A 25,170-nucleotide genomic window follows, 5' to 3' on the forward strand; every position below is an offset into this window, starting at 1 on the left:
GCAGGAATAATTCTTTTATTTCCTAGACTTAGGATAGCTGACATACATGTTCCTTAGTTGCACTTTTAATCATTGCAAATAGGAGGAGATAAAAGTATAACCTAACAAGCCAGGTAGCGGTGCAGTCTTTGCCCTTTCTTTTACTAGTAAGTGATCTCAGGAGTAGCTGGGTGTATGCTGCTGCTTATCTGTTAAGATCATGGACCTTGAGGCCAGATTGCCTGGGTTCGAATACAGGAAGCCCAAGTTTCAGTTCTGCCTCCTACATTTCCTAGCGTTTGTGACTCAGAGCAAAGTGACTTAAATTCTCTGGGCCTCATTTTTCTCATCTGTAAAATGAGACTAGTAGTATTCTTCATAGGGCTGTTATGTGGTTAAATGAATTCATGTCTGTAGGCACCTGAAATAACAGCACCTACAACACAGTAAGCACTAAGTATTAGCTAGGTTGTTAGTTCTAGTGCTTCTGGTTTTCATTTCTTACAGTTACAAAAATGAAATTAGTTAGGATAATCCTTAAATTTTTATTTTAATGAAAATTCGAATAAGGAAAAAAGCAACATCAAAATAAGTTTCCATAGTGCACATGTGCTTGCCATAGAGACAGAAAGCAAGAAATCACCCTCCAGGGGGGATGGCCATGCTGCTATCTCTACAAACTCTTGATTGTACATAGCAATGGTAATGTATCCAGATTTGTTTCTACTATCATGGTCCTAAGATACTAAGGAAAAATTCAGGACTAGTTAAAAGTGAATGTGGAGGGACCAGCAGTTAGCATAATGACTATGTCATTGGACTCTCACGTAGTCGACCATGGTTCGTGTCCCGGACCCAGTGGCTTAAAACTCACACCGGGCGCATGTGCGTGCGTGCCCAAGATCCCGAGAGGAATACGGAGGAGAAGGGATGTGGCATGACCATCCTCCCTGGGGGGTGATTTCTCACTTTCTGTCTCTCTGTTTCTCTCTGTCTGTCTGGCAAGCGCATGCGCCCTATATCAAGAACATCTTAAAAAAAAAAAAAGTGAACGTGGAGTTCATAAAAGTGTTTTAGAAAAAGACAGGGTCTAGCGGTAAAATTTCACTGTTTTACAAAGAGACAATGAACTGGGAAGATTGTGGGGAACTGAAAGTACAAAGCAGAGAAAAAAGCATTTATAAGGTAAAGTAAGATAAAAATATTTCGGAATTAATTTCCACAGAATCTTGGAAATAGAAAAAGAAAATTTCTATCAATAGGAATGCTACTAAAAACCTTATGGTTAGATATAGAAACTTCTGGAACCTGGTGGATAAACTAAAGAGAGGGACTGAGGAAGAAGATATTCACTTTTCCATAGATCTTTTATTTTTTGAAACTTTGGAAATACAAAGTTTATAAAATCTTGATGATTTGAAAAAAGATGCCTCACTAGTGATGTGCCAATTATACTTTAAAAGTTTATAAAATGAATTAGCCCCAAGATAAAAATCTAACTTTTGATTATCTTTGGATTTTAAATTCCTGACGTATTTAAAATTGATATGAACTCCTAAAATAATGTGAAACAGGCCCAGCTGCAGTGGTGTGTGCTGCTAAGACACTGTGTTCCTCAGACTGCAACCCCTGGGAGACTTCGATTCGATTCCCATCCAACCTAAAGGCTGGGGGCAGTGGTTTGAGTCTGCAATCCCAGTGACTTGGAAGGTTGAGGAGGGAGGATCATGACACGATGGGGCCCTGTCTAAACAAAGAGCCAGGCATGGTGGCACACAACTGTAGTCACAGCTACAGGAGCTTAAGGCAGGGGGATCGTGACATAGTGTGACCCTATCTAAAAAATTAACAATGTGAAATAACCAGAAACCATAAATACTACTACCTATTTCTGTTATGTGATGGAAATAGTTGGATGTGTGCAGTTACCATTAACTCACCAGTCCATTAAAGAGTTGATGGGTTTCACCTATTCTGTTCATGTATTTTCCTCCCCAGATGAAGGATTAAACCATGAGTGCAAACTCTGCAGCCAAACCTTCGACTCCCCTGCCAAACTCCAGTGCCACCTGATCGAGCACAGCTTCGAAGGAATGGGGGGTACCTTCAAGTGTCCAGTCTGCTTCACAGGTAGGAAGACTCTTTCAAAAACAATTCTCGACAGTTTTAAGGCTGCATCATGTCTTTCCTACCAAAGCATACTTCCCACTGCGATGGCCTTTTACAGATAAGACTTCAGTTCAATTTGGGGGGAGATGTTTGATTTCTGCTGATTAGCATTATTGATTACAGCCTACTTACAGGCTCAACTGGGCAGTGAGGTTAACTGTCAGGATGAAGAAATGGCATTTCAGGTTCTCTCTGAAGTTTGCACTTTTCCATTCGGAAAATGACATCCATGTTGTGTTCACTTTTCTGTCTCCATGTTAAAAGGTTACCAAGGCTAAGGCCGCCTGCACAATACTAGGTTTTAATCACAAGACGTTCGGCCCAAAGTGCAGCTGTTTTATCAACCCATCAGTTACTTAAATATGGAGCATTTGATCACATGCTCCAGAAGAAATAAAAAGATATTACTGAAACTCTCCCCAAATTATTTGAACCGGGAAACAGATTAGAAGAGGCCTTTATAAAATTGGATTTTAAAAGTACAGTTAAGGGAACCAGCAGTTAGCGTAATGGCTATGTCGCTGGACCTCTCACGTAGTCGACCGCGGTTCGTGTCCCGGAACCGGTGGCTTAAAACTCACAACCGGCGCGTGTGCGTGCTGCCCAAGATCCCAAGATGACAATGGAGGAGAAGGGATTGCGGCGTGACCATCCCCCCCTGGGGGGTGATTTCTCGCTTTCTGTCTCTATGTCTCTCTCTGTCTGTCTGGTGAGCGCACGCACCCTATAATGAAAAAATCTCTCTCTCAAAAAAAAAAGTACAGTTAATATAAAATTACCCTTTTAGGAAGAAGCTTTTACTAGACACTATAGTTCTATAGTTTTTAGTACTTGCCCCCCCCAAAAAAAAAAAGTAAATTCAAAACTGTCATTTGAAGCCCAGGGGGTTTTGAACTATGTTCCACACATTTCTGGTACTCCTTCAACAATGACAAATTTATTTTTGAAAATCCTTTGTGATTATTTTGCATGTGTCTCAGATTCAGTGGTCAAGCTCCTCAAGGCTGTTTTCTTTATTTGTCAGGGGAAACAATATAGATAGATATAGATAGATATCCTTCTCTCAAAATTGACTGCTTTGTTTGCAGAGCAAAATTTCAAACATTGATTCTTTACCTTCACTGCATTCAACCTGTATATTTCTATCCTGTAATAAAAGAAAAGGAGAAGGGTCATGTCTGTTGCACAGTTAGCATGAGTAGTCCCCTGGGGATGTTGATGGCTCTCCCTTCATTTGCCTGTTTGGCTCCTCTGTTTAGTAATTCTATCAGCCACTCTCCTTCCTTCTTTTAGAATGCTTTATCTAGTTTTTTCCCTCTATGTTTTCATTCTTAGAAATATGTTGTTATGTGTTTACCATCAGTGGGACATATGTTAAAATACAAAGAGTTCAGAGTCTGGACTCTTGATAAAAGCCCCTAATAAGTCTTCGTAGAGAAGAACTAGATCATAAGTCTCCTCACAGTTAAGACCCCTAGTAAAAGAGCTCTTTCATGTTGTAGCCAGAGCCTCATAAAATGTATACAGTTATATGGAAATTAGTTGCAAATCTTTATAAAAACCTCATTCTTTCTGTGGATGTAGGTAAAATGACAAAAATGTATTCATCATGAGTAGTCTGTGTTCTCTGTGCAGACAGACCTGAATTGTTTTAGGGTATCTTGAAGTAATTTAGAAATAACAATTAAAAAAAATAATAAACCTTCCAATATAAAGCACATTAGGTGGGAGAGGAAATCTGAGCAGTTTTTAAGGTAATGAGAAATGTGATTAAAATGTATGACTCACAAGAACAATATTCTAATATTTTAGGTTGGCTGGCAATTAGAATAATTTTAATGATTAGAGTGGAGTCAAAGTCAAATGCCAACATCTTTAATAAATCCTTTCCCTGCCTATACAGATTAATATTGTAGATGCAAACTTTTTTAGGTCACAGTGCACCAGGCATCCATCAGAAGTCAGTTCTGCCAACCCAAACACTGCCTCTGGCATATACAATTTAATTATTAATAGTATGTCTCCTAGGTAAACTGTTACACAGTCTTAGGGCCTTGTTTTGTAGTCATTAAAATTGAACATGTTTATATTATTGAAACCCTTGCATTCAGTGTGTAGGCTGAGTTGATCTTAAAGTATCCAAAGAGAATTTACCTGCCGTTCTGTTTCACATTTATAGACAGTGCCCCAGAGTAGCTGTGGGATATAATTTTTAGCATTAACACATTTAAATAGAGAACTGTTTGCTAGCTATAACTTTAGGCAAATACAATAAACACAGTTTTGGCATCTATGATTTCTTAACCTGTGGGTTGCTGAGAAACAGGAGTCATTTCTGTTGAGACAGAGCTGTGCATTTGACAATTTTCGGCTTTATTTTTTAAAAGATTTATAGGGAGCAGGGCCTCCATAAACCTTTACTTTGGAGCTGTTTGGGTTGAATTAGGTGCTTGGTAGAGTGCATCTTAACAGAAGCCAGAGATCCAACTATGAGCAAATGAGACACGGTTTCCCCAGATCTCAGCTAGTAGTTCGTACCCAGGAGGCGTGCCATTCAGCCTTCTCTGTCTGTTCATGGGGAGTCATCAACTGAGGGCATTTCAGAAACAAAATAACCCAAGTTCACCATTCTTGTATCATTTCAGTGTTTGTTCAAGCAAACAAGTTGCAGCAGCATATTTTCTCTGCTCATGGACAGGAAGACAAGATCTATGACTGTACACAATGTCCACAGAAGTTTTTCTTCCAAACAGAGCTGCAGGTAATGTCCTCATGGGGAGGACCGGGGTTGAACTCCATTGCTATTCTTATAGGAAACAAGGGCATTTTAAATCTGGATTCACAGTATCACTCACCCTGGGCCACCATGATGCTTTATGTGTATTGGGGCAAAGGGAAAATTAGAGACTGGATTAATAGACACCAAAGTAATTTTGCCTCTGGCTGCTGTCAATCATAAAAAGAACTAGAACAGACCTATAATTGGACCTTCTGACCCAGAGTGATAGACTTAGGGGTCAGGTTTATTGGACTGTGAGATCATTCACCTCACTTGTCATGGCTCATTCTCCCAAATCCTGTTTTATTCATGTTCTGTTCCCACTGGGCTCCAGGCTGGATGGATGTCCAGGTTATTGTTGTCCTGAGGGGCTTAAAATTGGAAGGGAGAAGAGAAGAGAAGGAAGAAACTGTTCTCTGTCCAATATGTATTTCTTCCATTTAATGGAATAGAATAATTATCACTTACCAATGGCCTTAGATTGGAAATTTTAACAACCAGGTCATTGGTTTAGTCTTGGTTATCTCACTCACTAGGTGCATGACTGACATTTGTCCCTAACTTTTCTAAAACTCAGATAGGAAGAAATAATAAACAAACTTTATACTCACCAGGTTGTTGCAAAGTGAAAATGAAATTAATGGATGTGGATGTAAGGTATAAACTATAAAATGTCAACGTTAGGTTATTTTTATTATTCTTAACAATGGGCTAGTAGTTAAAAATATCAAAGACCTGGATCCTATTCCAGAAATAAACTTCTTGTAAAAAGAACAAGCAAAAACAAGAAAACATTTTCTGTTGTTACTTCATATGAAAAATGGGTATAATACCTGATCCTCATTTTTCTAATGGAGTGATATATGAGACATGATTTTTGGCAATATGTTGGTACCCGTGGAGGAGAATGGAGCTGACTCAAGCTATTTTGTTATAATAAGCATTGCTATCAAAATAATTTAGTCTAAAATTAGGGAGTCCAGTTAATTTTGGCATTGAATCCCTGAAGAAGTAAAGAGGAACTGATCTGGTTGAGGCAAGGCTGAGGGACTCAGAGCCCACCCACTCCTCAGTCTTCCTTTCCACACTGGAACCTGGGGCAGCATGTGTTTTCTTGGGCTCTGGTGAAGCCAGAATTTATGTGAATTATGTGTCAACATAAGTTTATTTCCAGTTTACCATCTGAACTACCCTTCTTGACATGAACAAATAACAAGTTAAGGAGATGAAATAAATGTGTGACGGAATGGGTGAGCCCATTTAATTGTCATCATATGTCAATTGGCCAAAGCTAAAGTTGCTATCTTACCTTTTATCACTTCTAAAAATTCTATTCTACCACATCTACTTGTGAATTGAATATAGAAGACAGGCCTCATTAGACTATTGTTTTAAAGTTCATCCTATTAAAAGAATTTTTTAAAAATTCTATTTTTGGAGAGGTTTTTGCTATAGGGTGCATGCGCTTGCCAGACAGACAGAAAGAGACAGAGAGACAGAAAGTGAGAAATACCCCCCCGGGAGGAATGGCTACGCCGCAATCCATTCTCCTCCGTTCTCCTCTTGGGATCTTGGGCACGCACGCACACGCGCCCGGTGTGAGTTTTAAGCCACCGGGTCCGGGACGCAAACCGCCATCGACTACATGGGAGTCCAGCAACATAGCCATTACGCTAACTGCTGTTCCCAAAAGAATTTAAATTTCTGTTTGAAAAACTATTATATTCATACTGTAATAGATATCAAAGAATAAATAAGTGATTTTGGTTTTATGAACCTGTAAAAGATGTGGCTGGTAAACCTAGTGAGACTATTAATTATCATGTAAACTATGAACTATGAAGCTATTAGCTAATAGCTTAAAATCAAAGTTGTAGAAATTCTATGGAGACTATAGGGCGCAAGTGCTCGCCGAAAGACAGAGAGATCGAAAGCAAGAAATCACCCTCCAGAGGGGATGGCCATGCCGAAATCTCTTCTTCTCCATTCTCCTCTCGGGATCTCGGGCATGCACGCACACACGCCTGGCGTGAGTTTAAGCCACCAGTCCAGGACTCAATCCACGGTTGGCTATGTGGGAGTTCAGTGACATAGCCATTACACTAACTGCTGGTCCCTGTCCAAAATTCTTTAAAAAAAAAAAATTTTTTTTTTGCAGCCCAGCCCCATAGCCTAGGTTAAGGGAGACCGATCTCATATTATAGGCTATGGTTCAAACTCCAGCCTTGTTTGCTTAAAAAACACACCTGGGGAGCCAGCAGATGGTGTGGTAGTTAAAGTACTGGACTCCCATGTGGTCAACCACAGTTTGAGTCCCAGACCCAGTGGCTTGAGAGACACTGGGCATGTGTGCAGGCATGCCAACATCCCAAGAGGAGAATGGAGAAGAAGGGACTGTGGCATGGCCATCCCTTCTAGGAGGTGATTTCTCATTTTCCCTCTCTCTGTCTCTGCCAGTCTGTCTCTAGCTAGCACACAAAAACAGGTGCATGTGTATGCCTCAAATCCCAACAGAGTGGAGAAATGGAGAAGGGATTGTGGCATGACCATACCTCATTGGAGGGTGTTTTCTCTTTTCTCTCTCTGTCTCTTATTTTCTCTTTGGTAAGTGCATAAGCCACATGGCAATTAATTAAAATTATATATATATTTATATATATATATTGGCAAAACATTTACATTTTTCTATTGTATTAGAATTTAACCTGGTGATACCTTCAATGTCTTTCATTAAAAGAATTCAATACTATGGTAGTGGTGGCCTCTGGTCCCTTTAGAGCAGACAGAATTAAGCAATTAAACCATCCTTCAGAACTCCAGGATTCTTATGTGATGTGTTTTAAGATTTCATGGAACATATAGTTTTCCATCCTTTATACATTTAGTATAGACCAGTGGGTCTCAAACTTCTCAGGATGTCTTTACATTCTTAGAAATTATTGAGGATTACCAAAAGGCTTTGGTTTAAGTGAATTACTGTCTATCACTATTTCTATACTAGAAATCAAACCCAAGAACTATATTAAACATAAAAATACAAGCACGCATTCTTTCTATTAGCTTTCAGAGAGATATCACATATAATGTTGCCTCTAGAAAACTCCACCATACACTCTTGAATAATGAGAGTTTAAAGGACAAATAATGCCTAATACTATTATAAAAATACTTTTGATCTTACAGACCCCACAGAAGTATCTAGGCGAACACAGAGGTCCATGGGCCACACTTTGAGAACTGCCGTAAGGGACTTTTGGTACAGAACACACTTTTTAGGAGTCTTTGTGACCTTTGGAAGCATCCCTCAAAACATTTGATTTATTTGTTCAAATTGTGATCTGGACCAAACCAAGATTTATTCCATAATACAAAGCTGTGAGCATTATTTTTCTAATCTCACAACTAAGAACTATGTATATTCTATTTTGATCTGAATACTTGGGCTTAATATGTGCATCATTTGTTTCTCAGATAAGAGCAGCATTTATGGCTAGTATGTGATAAAATCACAAACTTGAGATGAAATACTTACTTTCATCAATCATCAAAGCTATAATTCATAGCATTGGAATATCTGGGCACATCTGTCTTCTCAAATCCCCAGTAATAGCAGTGACTTTGGTTTCAACATTAAGAAAAATGGATCAGAATTAACTTTACTTTTCCTGGTTTTAAAAGTGTTTTTATATTTATGTGTTATACCATAAGGGTTCGTGGTCCTGTGTGTTTGCTTTTGTTACTCAAATTAACTTTATACCTGAACTTAGAGGGTAGAATCAATGTAATTTAAAAATATTGATCACTTTTATTTCCTGTACAGAAAATGGGAATGGTAAGTACAAAAAACATGATACTTTTTTTTTTTTATTGCTAGCATAAGGGGGAAAATCACTGAAATTAATGTGACAGGCAAATAGTATCTATAACCAGAATAATGATGGTATAGATAAATGTAGCCACTTTATTTGCTTGTTGTAGTCTGTGCCTTGCTATGTAAATTTTAAACAACTTGAACTCACCTACTTTTTTATGCCACTAGAGTTCAGAAATAAGAAAGACTTTCCTTTAGAGAAACTATAAAGCTAAATGTCCACGAACTGCAATCCTATTAGAGATTTTAAAGTGCACAATTAATTTGACTCTTACAGCAGAGTAAGAAGAACAGGGTGAGTTTAGGATAAGTATTCAGAATTGCCCAGTAACATCACTATGGAGTGTCTTTCAATGAAACATAAACAATTTCATGACCGTAATAAGTAATTTGCATTTCCTCCACTCTATTTTAGACAGAAGTGCTTTGATAGGTATAACATTTATGTATACTATATAAAGAGAGGGAACAAGAACAATGTTAATGCAAGCTGCAGACCACCATCTACCGGAGAACCACAAAACACTTGGGAGAAAATGGAATTAAAGTATGAGTTTATTGTGAGGCAACAGGTAGCACAGTTGTTAAGGTGCTGGATCTCACATGGCCAACTCTGTGGTCTGAGTCCCAGATCCAGCCATCTGAAAAACACACCATGTGCGTGTGTGTTTTTCAAAATCCTGAGAGGACAGTGGAGAAGAGATTGCAGCATGGCCGTTTTCTCTGAAGGGTGTGATTTCTCACTTTCCCTCCATCTGTCTCTCTCCAGAGAGTACATGCCTCCTACGGGGGAAAAAAAAGAAGGCAAGCCATGCATACTTTTTTCATAATATGTATTTCCGTGAACTTCTTGAAGACCCTCTGTGTGTATGTGTGTGTGTGTATAAACATATACATATGTGTGTGTGTGTATGTGTGTGTGACTATATAAGGGATTACTTGTACACACACCACACCCAGCCTTCAAATCCAGACCTCCTATGTGGTCCTAGCCTGCAGAGCACAACATCTTACCACCACAGCTGAGCTGAAACCTCTTTTTCTATGAAACATTCAACTTTAGGACACACCTCTTGCCAGTGTTCTACCACCTCTAAATCTTCCTAACCAAATGTTGTAAATTCCAGTCCAGAGAGATGCATATCATGTACAGTTCTTAGCAAGATGATGTCATCTTTTCCTTTGGTAGAGTTTCCCTCTACTTTTGCAAGTTCTGCTGTACTTCGAAGGCTACCTAGCATGCTGGTAGGAGAGATTACTTTGGGATAGGAGTCTATTATTTGAAGTAACGAACATTTTATTATTTTTAAAAGTGAATGAATTTGTTCAATGTTTTGCATGTTTTCCTAATAGACCTCAATCTCTAGCATAACCTAAGGAAGCTGCTTTGAGAGAGGATGGTATGATCCAAGAAAAATATCGTACAATGCATATTTGTATCCAAAATGGTTTATACAGGTGTGAAAAGGGATATGTTTGTAAAACTCCCGTTGAATAGACCACATTCTTTCAGTATACTAATTGCTATTTAATTGGTGCCTCTAGAAAAACTACAATTGGATGGCAATGATCAAATATTCCTCTCCCAATGTGTCTTCATGGAAAATTCCATCAGGCCTCATGTTATTCACTTAAAGGAGACTGAAGGAATTCCTGCAGTGGAGTTAGAGAGAGTTGGCCTAAATGAACTTTAAGTTCTGAGAGTCTGGTGCAGTATTTCAATTCCTTTAGAACCAGTTATTGTTTTGACACTGTTTTAATACTTAGCCCTTCCCCTCATTAGGTCATGAATGCACTCTTTTCTGCATTCAGTATACAGTAGTTTTCTGACATTCTGAAGGATATATCAAGACTTTCAGATATCACTTGGTTTAAATATGTAATTGTCTCTATAGCCATTTGATGTTTCTTCTCAAATCACTTTTCCACCAAATCACCTGTTTTTGATGCATATTTTCCACACCACAGTTTCACTGGCACTTGAGTTTTATGGCCATATTTCTGAAAGAAAAATGAATTACTGCATATGGAATAGGATGGAGTAGACAACAATAGCATTGAAACGTGGCAGCTGAGTGGCTCCCTGGGCCACTTCCTAACTTAGCTCCTGGCCCTAGACTAGCTTTTCAGTAAATGCAATGCAAATTGTATTTCAAATTATTAAATAATATGTGGTGAAGCATTTAGGAGTCCTTGTTCAGATTCAGAATCATAAATGCTACACTTACTGCTACACCCCCAGTGCCATTATCAGGTAAGGAAATCTATTTATTAAAAATAGTTATAAAAACTTATTTCCATCTTTTTTACATTTATCATATATACCAAACACTTTATGACCAACCAAACATAACTGGAAATATGTTATAAATAAATCCAGTAGAAAAGACTAGATATGCATATAAATATTAAATACTACTATATTATATGAAGTAATATGTAACCTACTATTACATGAGAATTCCAAGAGAAAGTGTTTGTTTTCCATTGTGTGTGTATGTGAAAGGTCTTCAAGCTGGGTTTGAAGGATGGGTATGGAAAATGTAGGACATGCTCTAATCATTCATTGAACATCGGTTCCCTGGCTTTCTGCCTCCTAGTTCTGACGTAAGTAAACAAAGTCAAGATAGCTCAGTATATGGAAATAAAATTTCTATCCCAGACACTTCAGGATTCATATATACCAAACACTTTATGACCAACCAAACATAACTGGAAATATGTTATAAATAAATCCAGTAGAAAAGACTAGATATGCATATAAATATGAATAACTACTATATTATATGAAGTAATATGTAACCTACTATTACATGAGAATTCCAAGAGAAAGTGTTTGTTTTCCATTGTGTGTGTATGTGAAAGGTCTTCAAGCTGGGTTTGAAGGATGGGTATGGAAAATGTAGGACATGCTCTAATCATTCATTGAACATCGGTTCCCTGGCTTTCTGCCTCCTAGTTCTGACGTAAGTAAACAAAGTCAAGATAGCTCAGTATATGGAAATAATTTCTATCCCAGACACTTCAGGATTTTTTTTTTAGCTCTCTGTTCTAGTTCATTAGAATAATTTTCCAATTAATCATACCTTGACACAGTTCCATGTTAATTGGTTTCAAGGTAAAAGATTCTTATTTTTAATTCTTATTTTCATCTTTTTCAAGTGATTAGGAGTCTTAGGTTTTGTTTCTTTAGCATCTAACTATGAAGATTAAACATTATCTTTGCTTTCAGAAATGTATTTCCAAGCAATCTTATTCTCTTCCACCTTCCCAACTGATTTTCTTCCCTCCTTCCAGTTAAGGAGGTATAGTCAAGATAAAAAAATTGTATCTTGTCCCCTCCATAAAAGACAAGGTAGCGGGTAGTGTGGTGTTGAAAAAGGTTTGATTTGGTTTATTGTTTTCATATTTTCCTCCATGAGACACTGGAATTTTCTTTTGCCAGTAGTAGGAATGGAAAAGTATGGAGTACCACTCAGAACACATCTGTACATATTTTGCCCCTCATATCCATCTTTTTCTCACAACTTGTCTGTATTTTAATAAGTGCTTAATTTTTATTTCTCACAGGGCTTAACATTTTTTTGCCATCTCTACTCAAACTTTAAAGCTCAAAATCCCTGTCCCGCCTTGTCTCATTCTGTGCGGTCTTCCTTTGGGACCCTGGATTGGAAATATTTGCCAGTCACTGTCCAGAACTTGCATATCTAGGTTTTATCATAATCAATTTGGAGGAAAGTCCTTGTGGAGAAGTATCATTCCTGTCTTTTCCTGCATGGTCTGGGCCTCCCTCCTCAACTCTCCATTCTCTTAGCTCCACTGAGCTTCTATGTATTCCCTGTTCTTGGAGCTGAAATCTTAGCCCTACACACATCACGAAGACCCAGAGAGTCATAGGAGTATAACTTGTGTGAAAGGAACACCTGGTTCTGGAACTGGCCCATTTTCTACATCGCCTCATTTCTTTGCTGCATGGTCCTGTAGGGCTTTGGAAGTGAATTGGTGCTACAGAAACTTCCACTTAATTTGCTCAGTGGTTAAATTGATCTCTCTCTTTTATTTGATCCGATCTCCAGGAACCAAATCATTTGCATTGATTTATTGATTCGTGCTATGTTTTCACCTTTAGTTTTGATCACTTTCAGCTGTTAATATTGGATAATTCAATCAGGATTGATTGGCCTTACCATTGAAGGCAGAAAGTTAATCACCCAGGACACAGAAATAGGACACGGCTAACCTAACCTCAGTTTGACTGCTGCTTTCGCTCTTCTCCTCCTTTGCTTCTCTCTGTCTCCTACCATACTATCTGTATAGCAGCCAAAAAGACAGGGGTTTTCTTGAGCAAAGGAGAGAATTTGCAACTTTATAGCATTCATAATGCTTCTAAAGGTGAGGTTGTTTTATTTTGCTTTTTAATAAAAGTGCATCTAGAAATTAAGCAAGCATACAGGAAGACAAGCATGATTGTCACAATGAACTCATTTGGACTAAATGAGTAAATGCATTTTCAATTACCCATTTTGTACCAATAAATGCTTAATCTGTGTGTGCATGCTTGGAGGCACAACCTGGGCTCACCTTTTTCTAAATTTGGCCCTCACTGCTTCACCATGTGTCCTGGTAGTCAAATTTTCAAGAATCAAGTGGTTCATATGACTGAAGTAAGGGCAACAGAGGTAATTGTAATAAGCTAAAGCCACTTGATTTGCATTTGAATTGTTTCTACAGTACCTCTGTTTAATTCTTTTAAATCCTCCATCCATTAATTTCTTGATGTTCATCTAGATGGCTGGTTTCACTATTAAAAGAGGGAACACCACCTCTTCGTTCTAGGACTCGTTCCCTCCTCCAACAGCCCCGTTGTTAGCGAGCTGCCATTACATTATTTTTTTGTCTGGCCCAGAGTTGACGACAGATGGCCATCTCCAAACTGCCATCAGTGCGACTTTATGGAGCATCCAGCTAGGGTGTACTGAAGAGCGCTGTGGCCAGTTCTGCAACCCCCTCCCTCCCCACCCCCTGGAAATACTCATCACCTCTGCCATATTCTGCCTTGGCTGGGCTTTGCTGGCTCTGCCATCTTCCATGTCGCCAAGACAGCCTGCTGCCACAGCACCCGAAGATCTGCCTCCCTTACAAACCAGTGATTGTGGGCACAACCGTCCTGTAAAGCCAGAGCTCTGTCTCAGCTCCTTTGTAATCAGATCCTTTTGAGGGATCTGGAAATCCAAATTTCTAGAATATTCTGCAACCCAGAGAGACAAGTTGAATTCCCATATGTGTCTCTATTTAGATGTTTGTCCCCTACATGGATCAGTTACTTCACATTGGCAGAGACAAAATGCCAAGAGTAAACCCTTTGTGTTTGCAAACTTTATCTAACTATTGGAAAAAACACCACATTCATATCCAACTGTTGTGACAATTAGAGTAAGAGAGATGGTAATCATGGACTTCAACTATAAATTCCCTGAAATGAGCAAAGGACCTCATTCCAGCATCTTCTTGATCCATCGATGTGGCGATCCCTTGGACAGCTGCCTGAAATGAGCTGTGCATTTGGAGAAAGATTGATAGGCTGCTCTTGATCGAGTTTGCTAAGGCAAGGCAGCTTCAGAGTCAAACGTGTATTTTAAGAGGAATTCACATTTGTATCCTTTATTGTTATATTTGCAGCGAATCTACAGCTCGTAACAGGCTCTGCCCTGCAGCTATGAAGGAGTAAGTTCCTTATTGGAGAGAGAGCAGTGTTCTGTGAAAGGCTGAGATGTGGCGGGCGAGATGAATAGTGTTAAAAGCAGCGCTCGCGGTGCTGTCATTTAGAACAGCAACTCCGAGGCTTTAAGCGGGAGTGCAAGGCAGGGTAAACGAGTCCTTTAAAACGGGTGGAATTTCAAACTGCCTAAAATAACAGGTTTCCTTCATTGATAACTTCATTGAATGAGTGAGTGGGGAGCTAACTGGGCAGGCACAGCTTTCCCATAGGAGGAGAAAGTTTGCAAAGTGAGGCTTTTCCTTGGCCTGTGTCTGGGAGGCTGGCTTTCTTGTGTGCCCCCTCCTACGTCGAGACCACTCCTCAGCTGCCAGAAAAATGCCCTCTCTGGAAACCCGCATCGCCCATAAAAGGTTTCCTTTTTTTACATCGCCAAAACTTAATTTTATAATTGTCTGACTTACAGCACTGGGCACATCTGCTAAGCTTGTGTGCCTTCTAGACACATAAAAGGCTACTGTGATACCATTAAATATCAGCAGTGTGCTGTGCTGTGTGCTTTGAGTTTATAAGGGTGAAAGGTGATTGTGCAGGAAAATGGAACAGTATATTTGCTGTGAGACAGGCACCAAGACCTCACTCCCGTACTCAGTTATAATTCATGACAGTACTGGTGGGAAGCCCTCATCCCTCTGTGGAGTTAATGCATCTCCACGGAAGCCTGCTGAGAGCACCCTGCCTCCCCCCACCATCTGTGCGCTCCTTCCGAGTGCTAGCTCTCTTCCTCTCTCTCTCTCTGACTCTGTTACTTTTTTCCTGCTCTCTCTTGGTGTGGACATTGTCAGACTGCTACTGATTTGTAAAGGTGGTTCTCCAAAACAGGGTTGTCATTTAACTAGGAAGATTGCGGGAAGGGATGCAATACAGTGTTAAAGTCTCATTTATAGAGTATGCCGATTAAAACATAGAGAAGCGGCAATTGCCTTAAACCCATCGCTGGCTCTGAGAGTTGAGGCCATGCTGCCAGTCACCAATTAGAGCGTCGGCCGAACGTGGTTGGAGGCCAGGGATGCAACATGAGGTGAACACTGCAATCCAAGTTCACCCTGCTCTGAACCTGAGTTCAGGATCTGAACAAGACCATGGTCCTGAGAATTGTTTGATCCCTCTGTCCTTTTGCCCTTTAGTTTGGGGTGGCCTATAATACCAGTGCCAACCCAGACCCCACATACTGGCCCCATCCATGATGTGATGCAACCCTCTCTGAGAACCGAAGGTAATTGCCTCGGGGCTGCCCACACTCCAGTTCAGGATGAACAAACCCTGGGCTGCTCAGAACTTCACTTAAAATAACTGCGGTGACTTGCTCCCCATTCTATAGTAAAAGGGCTGTAATGGAGCGCCAAACTCTGCCCAGAGCCCGTGGAGGTGCCCAGAAATAGAGGGTTATTGTCTCCCTGTCCCAGCTCCTCCTCCTCCATGCTCCTCACCCCTGCTTTCTGCTGGAGCCCTGAAGATGATAGGATGAGGGGTATGTGTGTTAACCAAAGATGAAACTGCACCTTGTTGTCCGTGGCTGACCCAAGATGAATTTGTAATGTGAATGTGCGTAATGTATGTGCTCTTAATGTAGTCCATTGTTATTAATAGTTCCTTTAAAAAGATAAATCAGATCCAGGCCTGAAATACCAGTGTATGTGAATTTAACAGATGTGATGCCATAGGGGACCTACTGTGTTATAAACTGCAGAGATGGCCTTTCTGTGCATCTGACCCAGGCTGATTCCAGAGAGGCTCTGGAACTACGCAGCGAGGTGAGAGGCCGTGTATTAAGACAGTAGCACCCACGGTAATTCAGCCTAGTGTGTAATTGCTTCCCAGGTTCATTCCGATGTCTGGGTGGCATTAGTCACATCATCTCGTTCACCCTCCGAAGGAAAAGTAGGGCAAGAATGGCTGCACTCACAGGCCAGGTTTTCTTGGGTGAAAGATCACTTTGAGATGACACAGCTGAGTAGTCAGCCTGAAATCCTGGTTGGTATTTTATTAATTTTGCACCAAGATAAATCCTGAAATTCTGACAAACTCCATGACAGGTGAAATTCCTTCTTGCAGAATCTGCTCAGCAAGAGGCTGCTCATTTCGTTCTGTTCCGAGGCAGGCAACAGGAGGGCAGCTTTATAATCAGCCCTCAAAGGACCCCCAGCCGCCCCAGAGTCTCGGGCTGATTGAATAACTCCTGGGCCTCTTCCCCTAGGCCTCCATCAGCGGGGGTCCTGTGGAAAGCAATCTCCCGCAGACTGGCACTGAAGTGAGCTTTAAACCACCATTTTCTGCTCTCCAGAGGAGCCTGGAGTACTAAAAGATAGATGGACTGCAGATATTTTATGAGAAACTGTCAGAAGAAGAGCAGAGTAAATGTTTTTTTTTTCTTCTTCTTTGAGTCACACACTACATCACTGTTGAATTTCTCCCAGAATCTTTTACATTTAAAGTAAGAAATTAATTGGTTGCTAACCTTTAATTCCCCCTCCTCTTTCTTCGTTGTCTTCCCCCCCCCTTTTTTTTTTCTTAAATATTCACACAGAGGCCCTTTGCTTAACCACAGTTGCAGAAAATCAGTACCATTTGCAATGAAATATTTATAATGACAGAATGAAAAATTGGATTCATTTTCTGGACTGTAGCCGAACAGTCTGCAACTTTGTGCAGCATTGTTTAGCATCTCTCATTCCTCCGTTTCAGTGGAGTCGTTTTCGGAAACATACCACATGTATGCTTACCTATGCTTTGGAGGGATGCCTACCAAAACACAGAGCCAAGTTCCTTTCTTTTTTTCTTTTTTGAAATAAAGGGGGAAAAAGCACACTTGTGTTTGTGCTGCTATGTGGGGGGCATGCAGATGTGGCCTTCTGTAAAGGTAGAGAGGATGTGAACCTGGTCCAGAGAGGGGGAGAGTTAACTCTGGAGGGAAGAGCTGAGAGAAGTTTATAAGAAAGACAGAGGAGAGTCTGGTCTGCTCTTCGTAACAGAGCACAAACAGCAGTCAGCACGCCATAGTGTTTTGGGGCAGATTTATAAGGCGGATGGGAAAGCAGAACTGAATATGTAAATATACTTTTGAATATCCAAGCTCACCTGTTTTTCCCCTGTAGTGAGCTGCATAGACTTCCTTTTCACGTGTCCCTCCCCACCCAACACTCGGAGCTGCTTTTCTGCTAACCACTGATGATTATTGCATTTTCTGAGACAAAGGAGACAGAAGGATTTTGCTAGGACGGTCCAGCATGATATTTCAAATAAGTCTACTTAAGTAAAAAGCCGCAATAATACATTCATTCTTATTACAGGCCCAGATTGGATGTGTAGCAAGATGCTTGGGAAGTAAATTTCAGTCTCCCAAGTAAGTTCTCACTTACTACTTCCCAGAGAGGATGAAAGAGCAGGCTTGCCTCTTCTCCTTTGTAGGAGTGTAACAATTAGGCCCTAGTAAGGGGGCCTTCTCAGGCTCACATCTCCACCCATGTGTTAACCTTTTACTTGTCCCTTTTAGAACATTGAGTTATTTTAGTTCATATTATTTTATTTTGGTGGTTTTTTCAAAAGTGAATACAGTTCTGGTAAATTCAAACATCAATAAAAATATTTGTAAATTCAGAATTTTAGACACTTCATTCACTAAATTTGCATCATGCATTGCCAGCTCCACAGGATCAATAATCCATACGTTATTGTATAATAAGGCTGCATGTAATTGAATTAGCTCATTCATTCCATCTGATTAGCCCTGTTTTATTCAGAGAAGAAAAAGAATACAATCTTAACTTCACCAGTATATTGCATTATTTGGATGTAAAAAGCACTTTTAGCACTATAGAACAATTGCAAAAGGATAATAGAGAATTCATTTCAGTACTTGATTATCCTAGGAATATGACTCACATCACACTGCATTTTTACTACTAACTGTAATCTATCATGTCAATCCGTCCTCCAATCAGCCTGGCATGAGCATCCTGTAACAAAAAGCTCTCTTCTGACCAACAGAAAGAATCCCATCCCGAAATTCTGAAAGACAACTGGAATATACAATCCTTTTCTTTCATAGCCTTTAGAGAGATTCACCTTTTATTCACCCTAAGGCCATTTCCTCATATCCATCCATGGATTACCATTTTCAAGGTTTTTGAGTGCCAACTCTTTCCTCTTTGAAGCAAACTCTTAGCACAAAATTCTACTTGGGTGATGAGAAACCCTGAACAGAAAAAGAGTCATTCATTATTGGGATCTCTCGAGATCACAGCGCGTAATCCAACTTGCATATGACACACTTTCTCAGAGGCACTGAGTTTTTATACAGGCTTCTAGATTTGTCTTTTCATTGCATCCCCCCAAAAATGATTTTGTGCAATATGCTGACAGCTCAGCACGAGATGATGTGTGTTCTAACAAAAACTGCATTGTTTCGTAGGAATCTACCCTGCAGTTATTTTACGGTAGCATTTCTCTGTTTCTGGGAAGAAAAGTTTCTTTAAAAATGTGTGGTTTAGGATGCAACAGTAACTTTTCTCCAGCAACAGGCACAAATTCGGTAGATTGTTTTCACTTAACCCTTATTCTTGACTGCTTTCTTGGATGTCAGGGTTAAAGGGAAACCTTTTCTGCATTACTTTTTCAACAACTTAGGTGAGTCTGAAATATATACCCAAGTAAATGGAAACTGTAATAGTGGTGTGTTCAGAATCAATCTTCTCTGCAGACCAGGCAAGGAACATTGAATAGTGTTCATTTATGTACTGCCAGATGTATTTCTGCATGTGACATGGCTTGCCGAATGGCTTTGAATGATTTTCAGTGTTATTAAGCAGACTCACAGGAGCAACAGGCCTCATGACAGAAGTAAAAGAGCTGTGCGGCAGAAGTCCTTGGTGAAGGAAAGTTGCACAGCGAACCGCGTCTCAGAAAGAGGCACCACAGTGCTGACTTTATTTTAATATCTGAGTTAACCACTCTCTGGGAATATTTCTCTTCTTCTTGTCCAGCTCCTTCTGTGTTGTGGCTGGTTTGCATTTGTGTTTGAAGTGCCAGGCGGTTTAATGAAGTTATTCTTTTATAAATTTTGCAACACTGAAGCAAGCATGAGGGCTTTAAATTAGAATAAGTGCCACTTCTGTGTGGCAGGTTCCTTTGAGGACTGATTAGAATGAGGCCTCCCGTCGCCTGGCCCTTTATGCATGGCAGTGTTGCTGTGTGTACTTGTTTACAGCTCACCTTTGAATTTGCATGAGTGTGCACCATGCCTGCTGCCTGGCCCTCTGTTAGACAAGACTGTCTTTCCACCAGGATCATGTTAAATACCTCACTTTAAAGAGTTATTTTTTAAATTATATTGCTTTATTATAATGAATGAAAATTAACTTGGAGTAGCAAATTATTTAAGGATGTGAGGGTTATAGATTACTCTCACCATAGCTACAGCACATATTTGTGTGGGGGGACTGAAGGGTTGGCTCTGCAGGGGCTCTATGTACCATGAGGGGTGGGGAAACTGCCCCACAGAGACCTAGCAGCAAAGCCAGACAAGGTGCTCAGGATGTGGGAGGAGAATAGAAGTTCCATGAGTAATTTTCTTTCTTTTTTTTTTTTCAAGTTTATTTTAGTTGTGGTAAAATAAATGCACATGTGTGCATGCTAAGAGAGAATCTTCCACGGAGTCTCATCATACCATGATCCCCTTTTCTGAGCCTTACTTGGGCATCCAACATACACATCTGGTGTGTTTTCTAGCTCACACGGAAATCCAAACCCCTAGTTGGCTACATGGCTTCCTGCACCACAGTCTGCTACGCTACTGACTGCACCACTGAGGCAGGCCCCTGCGTATTTCTGAAGCATGTAGAAGCTTTTTTTGGCAGGGCAGAGAGTGGAGAATCAGTTCTAGCATCCTAACAGCTGAAAGATTCAGAGACAAGAGGAAATGATGGACAAAAGAGAATACAAACACACCTTAAAACAAGGTTCAAGAGAAAATTTAAAAATACACAAATGAATTCCTTATTCCCTTTGAGCCCATATGATCTTGCTTAACAAGCAGGAATAGTCTCAGGAGGTAGGGAAGAAGAAGATTGTAAAGAAAGGGGACCTGAAACTTTGTACACAAAACAAAAGCAAGGGAAAGTGAAAAGAAAAGGGAAAGGGCAAAGAAAAGCAAGAAACAAGAAAAAAGAATGCACCAAACTTGACTTAGAGAATTATTTTGTTCTCTCAAGCCAGAATTTTTTATTTAAAATGGGAGACAACCAAATAGAATTAGGCCTGTGAAATGTTTGCAGTTTTAAAAAGGACTTTCTTCTCATTTAAAACAAAGGGCTACTTGGGGCTCCTTTTAATTGCATTCTCCATGCCAGAATACTTCCCTCAAGGGACAGAAGGATCAAAGGCAGACACCAGAGAGTACCTATAGAACCTAGGCCCTGTATGTCACTCTTCCACTCCTCACAACACACCATTCACTTGCTTAGACATGGAAGTGCACATGTGCACACGTGTGAGTACACACATGCACACTCAGGGTGTCGCTATACTTAGCACAGGTTAATTATGTAAATCAATTCATTAGCCTTTTATTCTTTTATTTTTAGATATTTTTACCAAAGCAGATGCCCTAGTAAATGTGCATTGATTCCTTATGCTGGAGAAACATGTTTTTCTGTAATTCTTAATGATTTATAACATGTTTCACTTACTCTTAATGTTAAGTTTACCTCCTAAGGAGTGTCGCAGTGTTTTTAATAAAAGGAAGTGGCATTTCTTTTCCTTTTTGCCCGAGTTCAATAAGCTGTTTTTCATAATTATTGGGATTTGGTCGAAGAGAATCCTTGTCCCTATCAAGTGGAAAAGCAGAAAGAGTCCAGCTCCCTCCTTTTCCCCACAAAGGTTACCCTTTGAATATAAATTACAATGCCCTGTGCTTCCCTCATTCTAATCAGATGACCTTTTGGATCTGGTGGACCAGAGTTTAAATCCTAAGCCTGCCAGTCAGTTTTTAAATCAATGCCTTGCTCCCTCATCTTTCAGTTCATAAGTAAATTTCAGTGGTTTTCAAACATGGAGGTGAAGTAAGTAATGCCGGTGGAATCTTGCAGCCAGTGGCCAAACAACCCAAGCAGACAGCAAGATCTTGGGACAGGAGACGTGACTATCGTTGTTTTCTCTAACAAAACCCATTAAACATCCTTCTGGGATTCAAAATCTAAGAAAAAAGAGAGGAGCGGGAAATTTGTAATGTTTGCAGGAGGACATTTCTGAGCCATTATCAATTTAAGCTCCCATTATTTGCTGCTAATTACTACACAAGGCTGTTAAATATTTAGCAGAAGTTTGTTTAATTGCATTTGACTGGGAAGGGGACGCTTGGATATGGCTTCAGCATCCAGAGTTAGTTGTGTGCCCAGAGAGTCTGGCAGGCAGGAAATTTGTATTCGCCCAAGATGAACACAGTATTGTGTCAGACAAGCCTTCTTTTTTCTTCCTTCCACAGATTTATTTATCTTTAAGGTATCTAAAATTAGAGCACGAAGAAGGGGCACTGTTCGCGGATGTAAAATTGGAAGGAGGTCATTCTTAACCTTGTTTACAGATGTTCTAGTTTAGAAAGCGCCAGTGTGATAAATTAAACATTACAGGAGAAAAAATTAAAGCTTAGCAACAACTGGCACATGGACACATCTGTCTGTGAAGCACTGCCTTAATCCCTGAATATCTTATTAGACAGTGGTGCCTATCAAAGCTTCCTGCCCTATAATGCGCTGGGATTCCAGAACCTGAGTGGAATCTTGAAGCCCTAGCCTCTCTTTCGGAAACTTTTGTTGGCTTTGTTTAGTTTTATTTAAATTTTCTCTTAGCTCTTTGCATGAATATAGGTAGCGTACTTCATTGTTTTCTTTTAAAAAATAAACTTTCTACTTTTAATGTATTTCCCAGTGGCCTTTTTGCTCTTTTTAGCCCGATCTTAAAACTCAGCACTCCTCCCTTCTTAGTGAAATAGAGACTGCGTGTTTTATCAGTTCCAAAGAGGAACATTTTCAGGTCTGTCTGGTATGCAAAACAGATGGGGGATGGCCTTGCAACTGAAACTTGACTGCCATTTTTAAATTTTTAGTGAAAATTGGAATTCTTACGATGTTGACATTTCTCATATACCATCCAACAGTAGGATTTGGCCTTTTGAAACTGGTCAACCCAGTGTCTTGTTTTATTTCTCCATAATGTTTCATTGTCAAAATACTAGGAATTGTTTTACATTAGCAAATTGGACACTGCATTATTTAAATAATTATTTATCGCCTACGCTTCTGAAGGCTCATCTTAGACTAAGACTAGTATAATTAGCTTGGTATTCATGAACTATTGTTAACGACCATGGGCTTTTCCAGACTGGGTTGATGTTGTAAAAAAGAGCAAAATGTGAAAATTGGCCCCTTTTGAACTGCCTGCCCACCTTCGTGGAGCCTGATGGATTCCAGTCCCACCAAATGATTTCCACTCCTAAGCAGTGTCTGCCCTTTGCCCTCTGCCCTCTGGGCTCTCAACTTTGCTCACAATCTTTCCTCTCCTTCTCACTCTTCTTTCCAGCATACTTCTCAGCACTAAGCTGGGGTTTGTTCCTCCTCTGGGAAATAATTCCCCAGCCTCCCCAGAAGGTGAAGGGCCTTTTCTTTATGTCCCATGGCACCTTGTCACTCTCAGTGGATGATGCAGGCCATGGCAGTGAGCATCATTCATCTCTGCAGTCAGTCTAGCCCCAGCCCAGGGATCAGAATACATCAACCAGATCGCTGCATGCCTGAAGCCAGCTCAGCCACTGGACTAGCTGTAAGACCATGAAAGTCAACTTAGACACTCTGGTTTTTAATTTCCTCATTTACAAAATTATACCTTGCACCAGTTGCTGCTCTTGGTTTCTCTGCTGTGTTACTTATAGGTGTGTTACTTCTACAGTTGAATCCAGACCAGTAAATTGATGATGGTGCCTCTGTAGTTCTTTCAAAGTAGACAGTTATTTCCATACTGCAAATATGTTTCCAGAGTTTAACATTTGGATCCCTTTATACATTATTAGATTACCTATTTCTACAGTAGCACTGAGCAGTTGCTATTAAAATGTACCTTTGTTCATTGATGGTACTTAGAAGGGCTTAGTCACTAAATAAGTGAACATTTCTGTAGATAATCAGTTCTTCATACAAACAATGCCATTTACTATATATCTCAAAGAATCCCTTCCACAATTTCTAGGCAATTGCCCGTTTTCACCTATTGATTATACGTTAAACCACCATGTGATACGATTCCATGTGGCATACCCTGGGCTTTAAAAAGTTTGCAGAAAATGTACATTATTTTTTTAAAAAATTATACATCGATTTCAAATTTTTGCACCGATGTAAACTCATAATTTCCATTTGCCACAAAGCTTTTTGAGGTCCTTTCATGTATCTTTCCTTTTGCAATGCTTTTTTTTTTTTTTTAAAGGTGGGAGCTCTTAGAACAGAGACTAGGGACCAGCAGTTGGTATAATGGCTATGTCACTGGATTCTCATGTAGTCGACTGTGGTTCGAGCCCCGGATCTGGTGGCTTAAACTCACGCCAAGGCGTGTGCATGCATCCCCAAGATCTTGAGAGGAGAATGGAGGAAAAGGGATTGTGGCATGGCCATCCCCCCAGGGAGTGATTTCTCACTTTCTGTCTCTCTATCTCTCTGTCTTTCTGGTGAGCGCACGCACCCTACAGCAAAAACCTCTCCATAAAAGGAAAAAAAAAAAAAAAAAGAACAGGGACTAAGTAGCATACATAAGCATGACATAGCAAGCTCAATGTGTTTTCAATACAAAGTAAATTCAAAACAATTATATGTCTTTCCTGTTCCTCCTGTTCCTGTATCTGACCTCTCATTTAATATCATCACAGTAAACCTGTCGATAGCAAGACAGGTCAGTAACAAGACCTCCTAGTTAGAGCTGTCAACATTTCTCCTTCCCCTTTAGAGCACTTCTTCCCTGCAGATGCTTCCATTCCCTTAAATCCAGGACTCTCCATATTGCCACATTTTCACTTATTCATGCATAAATGTTTGTAAGGCTCTGGTCCTCAAGAGTCATTTTCCCATTAGGGGGTAATCTGGTAAGTCCGGGGACATTTCTGGGTCACAAGTGGGATGGTGCCTCTGGAATCTTGCCAATAAAGGCCAGAATTGCTGCTCAACATCCTACAGTGCCCAGGATTGCCCCAGAACAAAGAATGATCCAGCCCAAATCCCAGCAGTGCTAAGGTTGAGAAGCTGTGCTGTTAGGTGCTGCTGGCATTCTCGAATCCATTTAATTTATAGACTTTTCTCTAGAACCAAGCAAGTGAATAGCACACACTTCGTATGGTAACTGGGAAGTAGTGTACTAGATTGTCTTTCAGATGACTTGAAATGAGATAAAGTATACATGTACACACGTAAGCCATGGCTGCATGCTCTCAAAACTTCTGAACATTGACTCATATTCATGCCAGTGTCCACATGTTTCCAGAATATCTCAGATCATCCTTTTCTGGACTTTTGGAGTTTTTTTTTTTTTTTTTTTTTTTTTTTTTTTTTTTTTTTTATT

At 40.0% G+C, this 25,170-nt stretch overlaps 1 protein-coding gene across 5 annotated transcripts in view; it reads left to right on the forward strand.

Annotated features, from left to right (window-relative positions):
* Nucleotides 1-25,170, forward strand: part of ZNF521 (zinc finger protein 521) — a 333,149-nt gene that overhangs the window by 294,387 nt on the left and 13,592 nt on the right. For all 5 annotated transcript variants that reach the window (XM_027774205.1, XM_006154537.3, XM_027774206.1 and 2 more), the window contains 2 exons: nucleotides 1,978-2,109; nucleotides 4,794-4,909. In XM_027774205.1, the coding sequence (XP_027630006.1) occupies nucleotides 1,978-2,109; nucleotides 4,794-4,909 (248 nt within the window). The remainder of the gene's footprint in view (nucleotides 1-1,977; nucleotides 2,110-4,793; nucleotides 4,910-25,170) is intronic.

Source organism: Tupaia chinensis, unplaced genomic scaffold, assembly GCF_000334495.1.
Source record: "Tupaia chinensis unplaced genomic scaffold, TupChi_1.0 Scaffold000414_1, whole genome shotgun sequence".
Classification (NCBI taxonomy): Eukaryota; Metazoa; Chordata; class Mammalia; order Scandentia; family Tupaiidae; genus Tupaia; species Tupaia belangeri.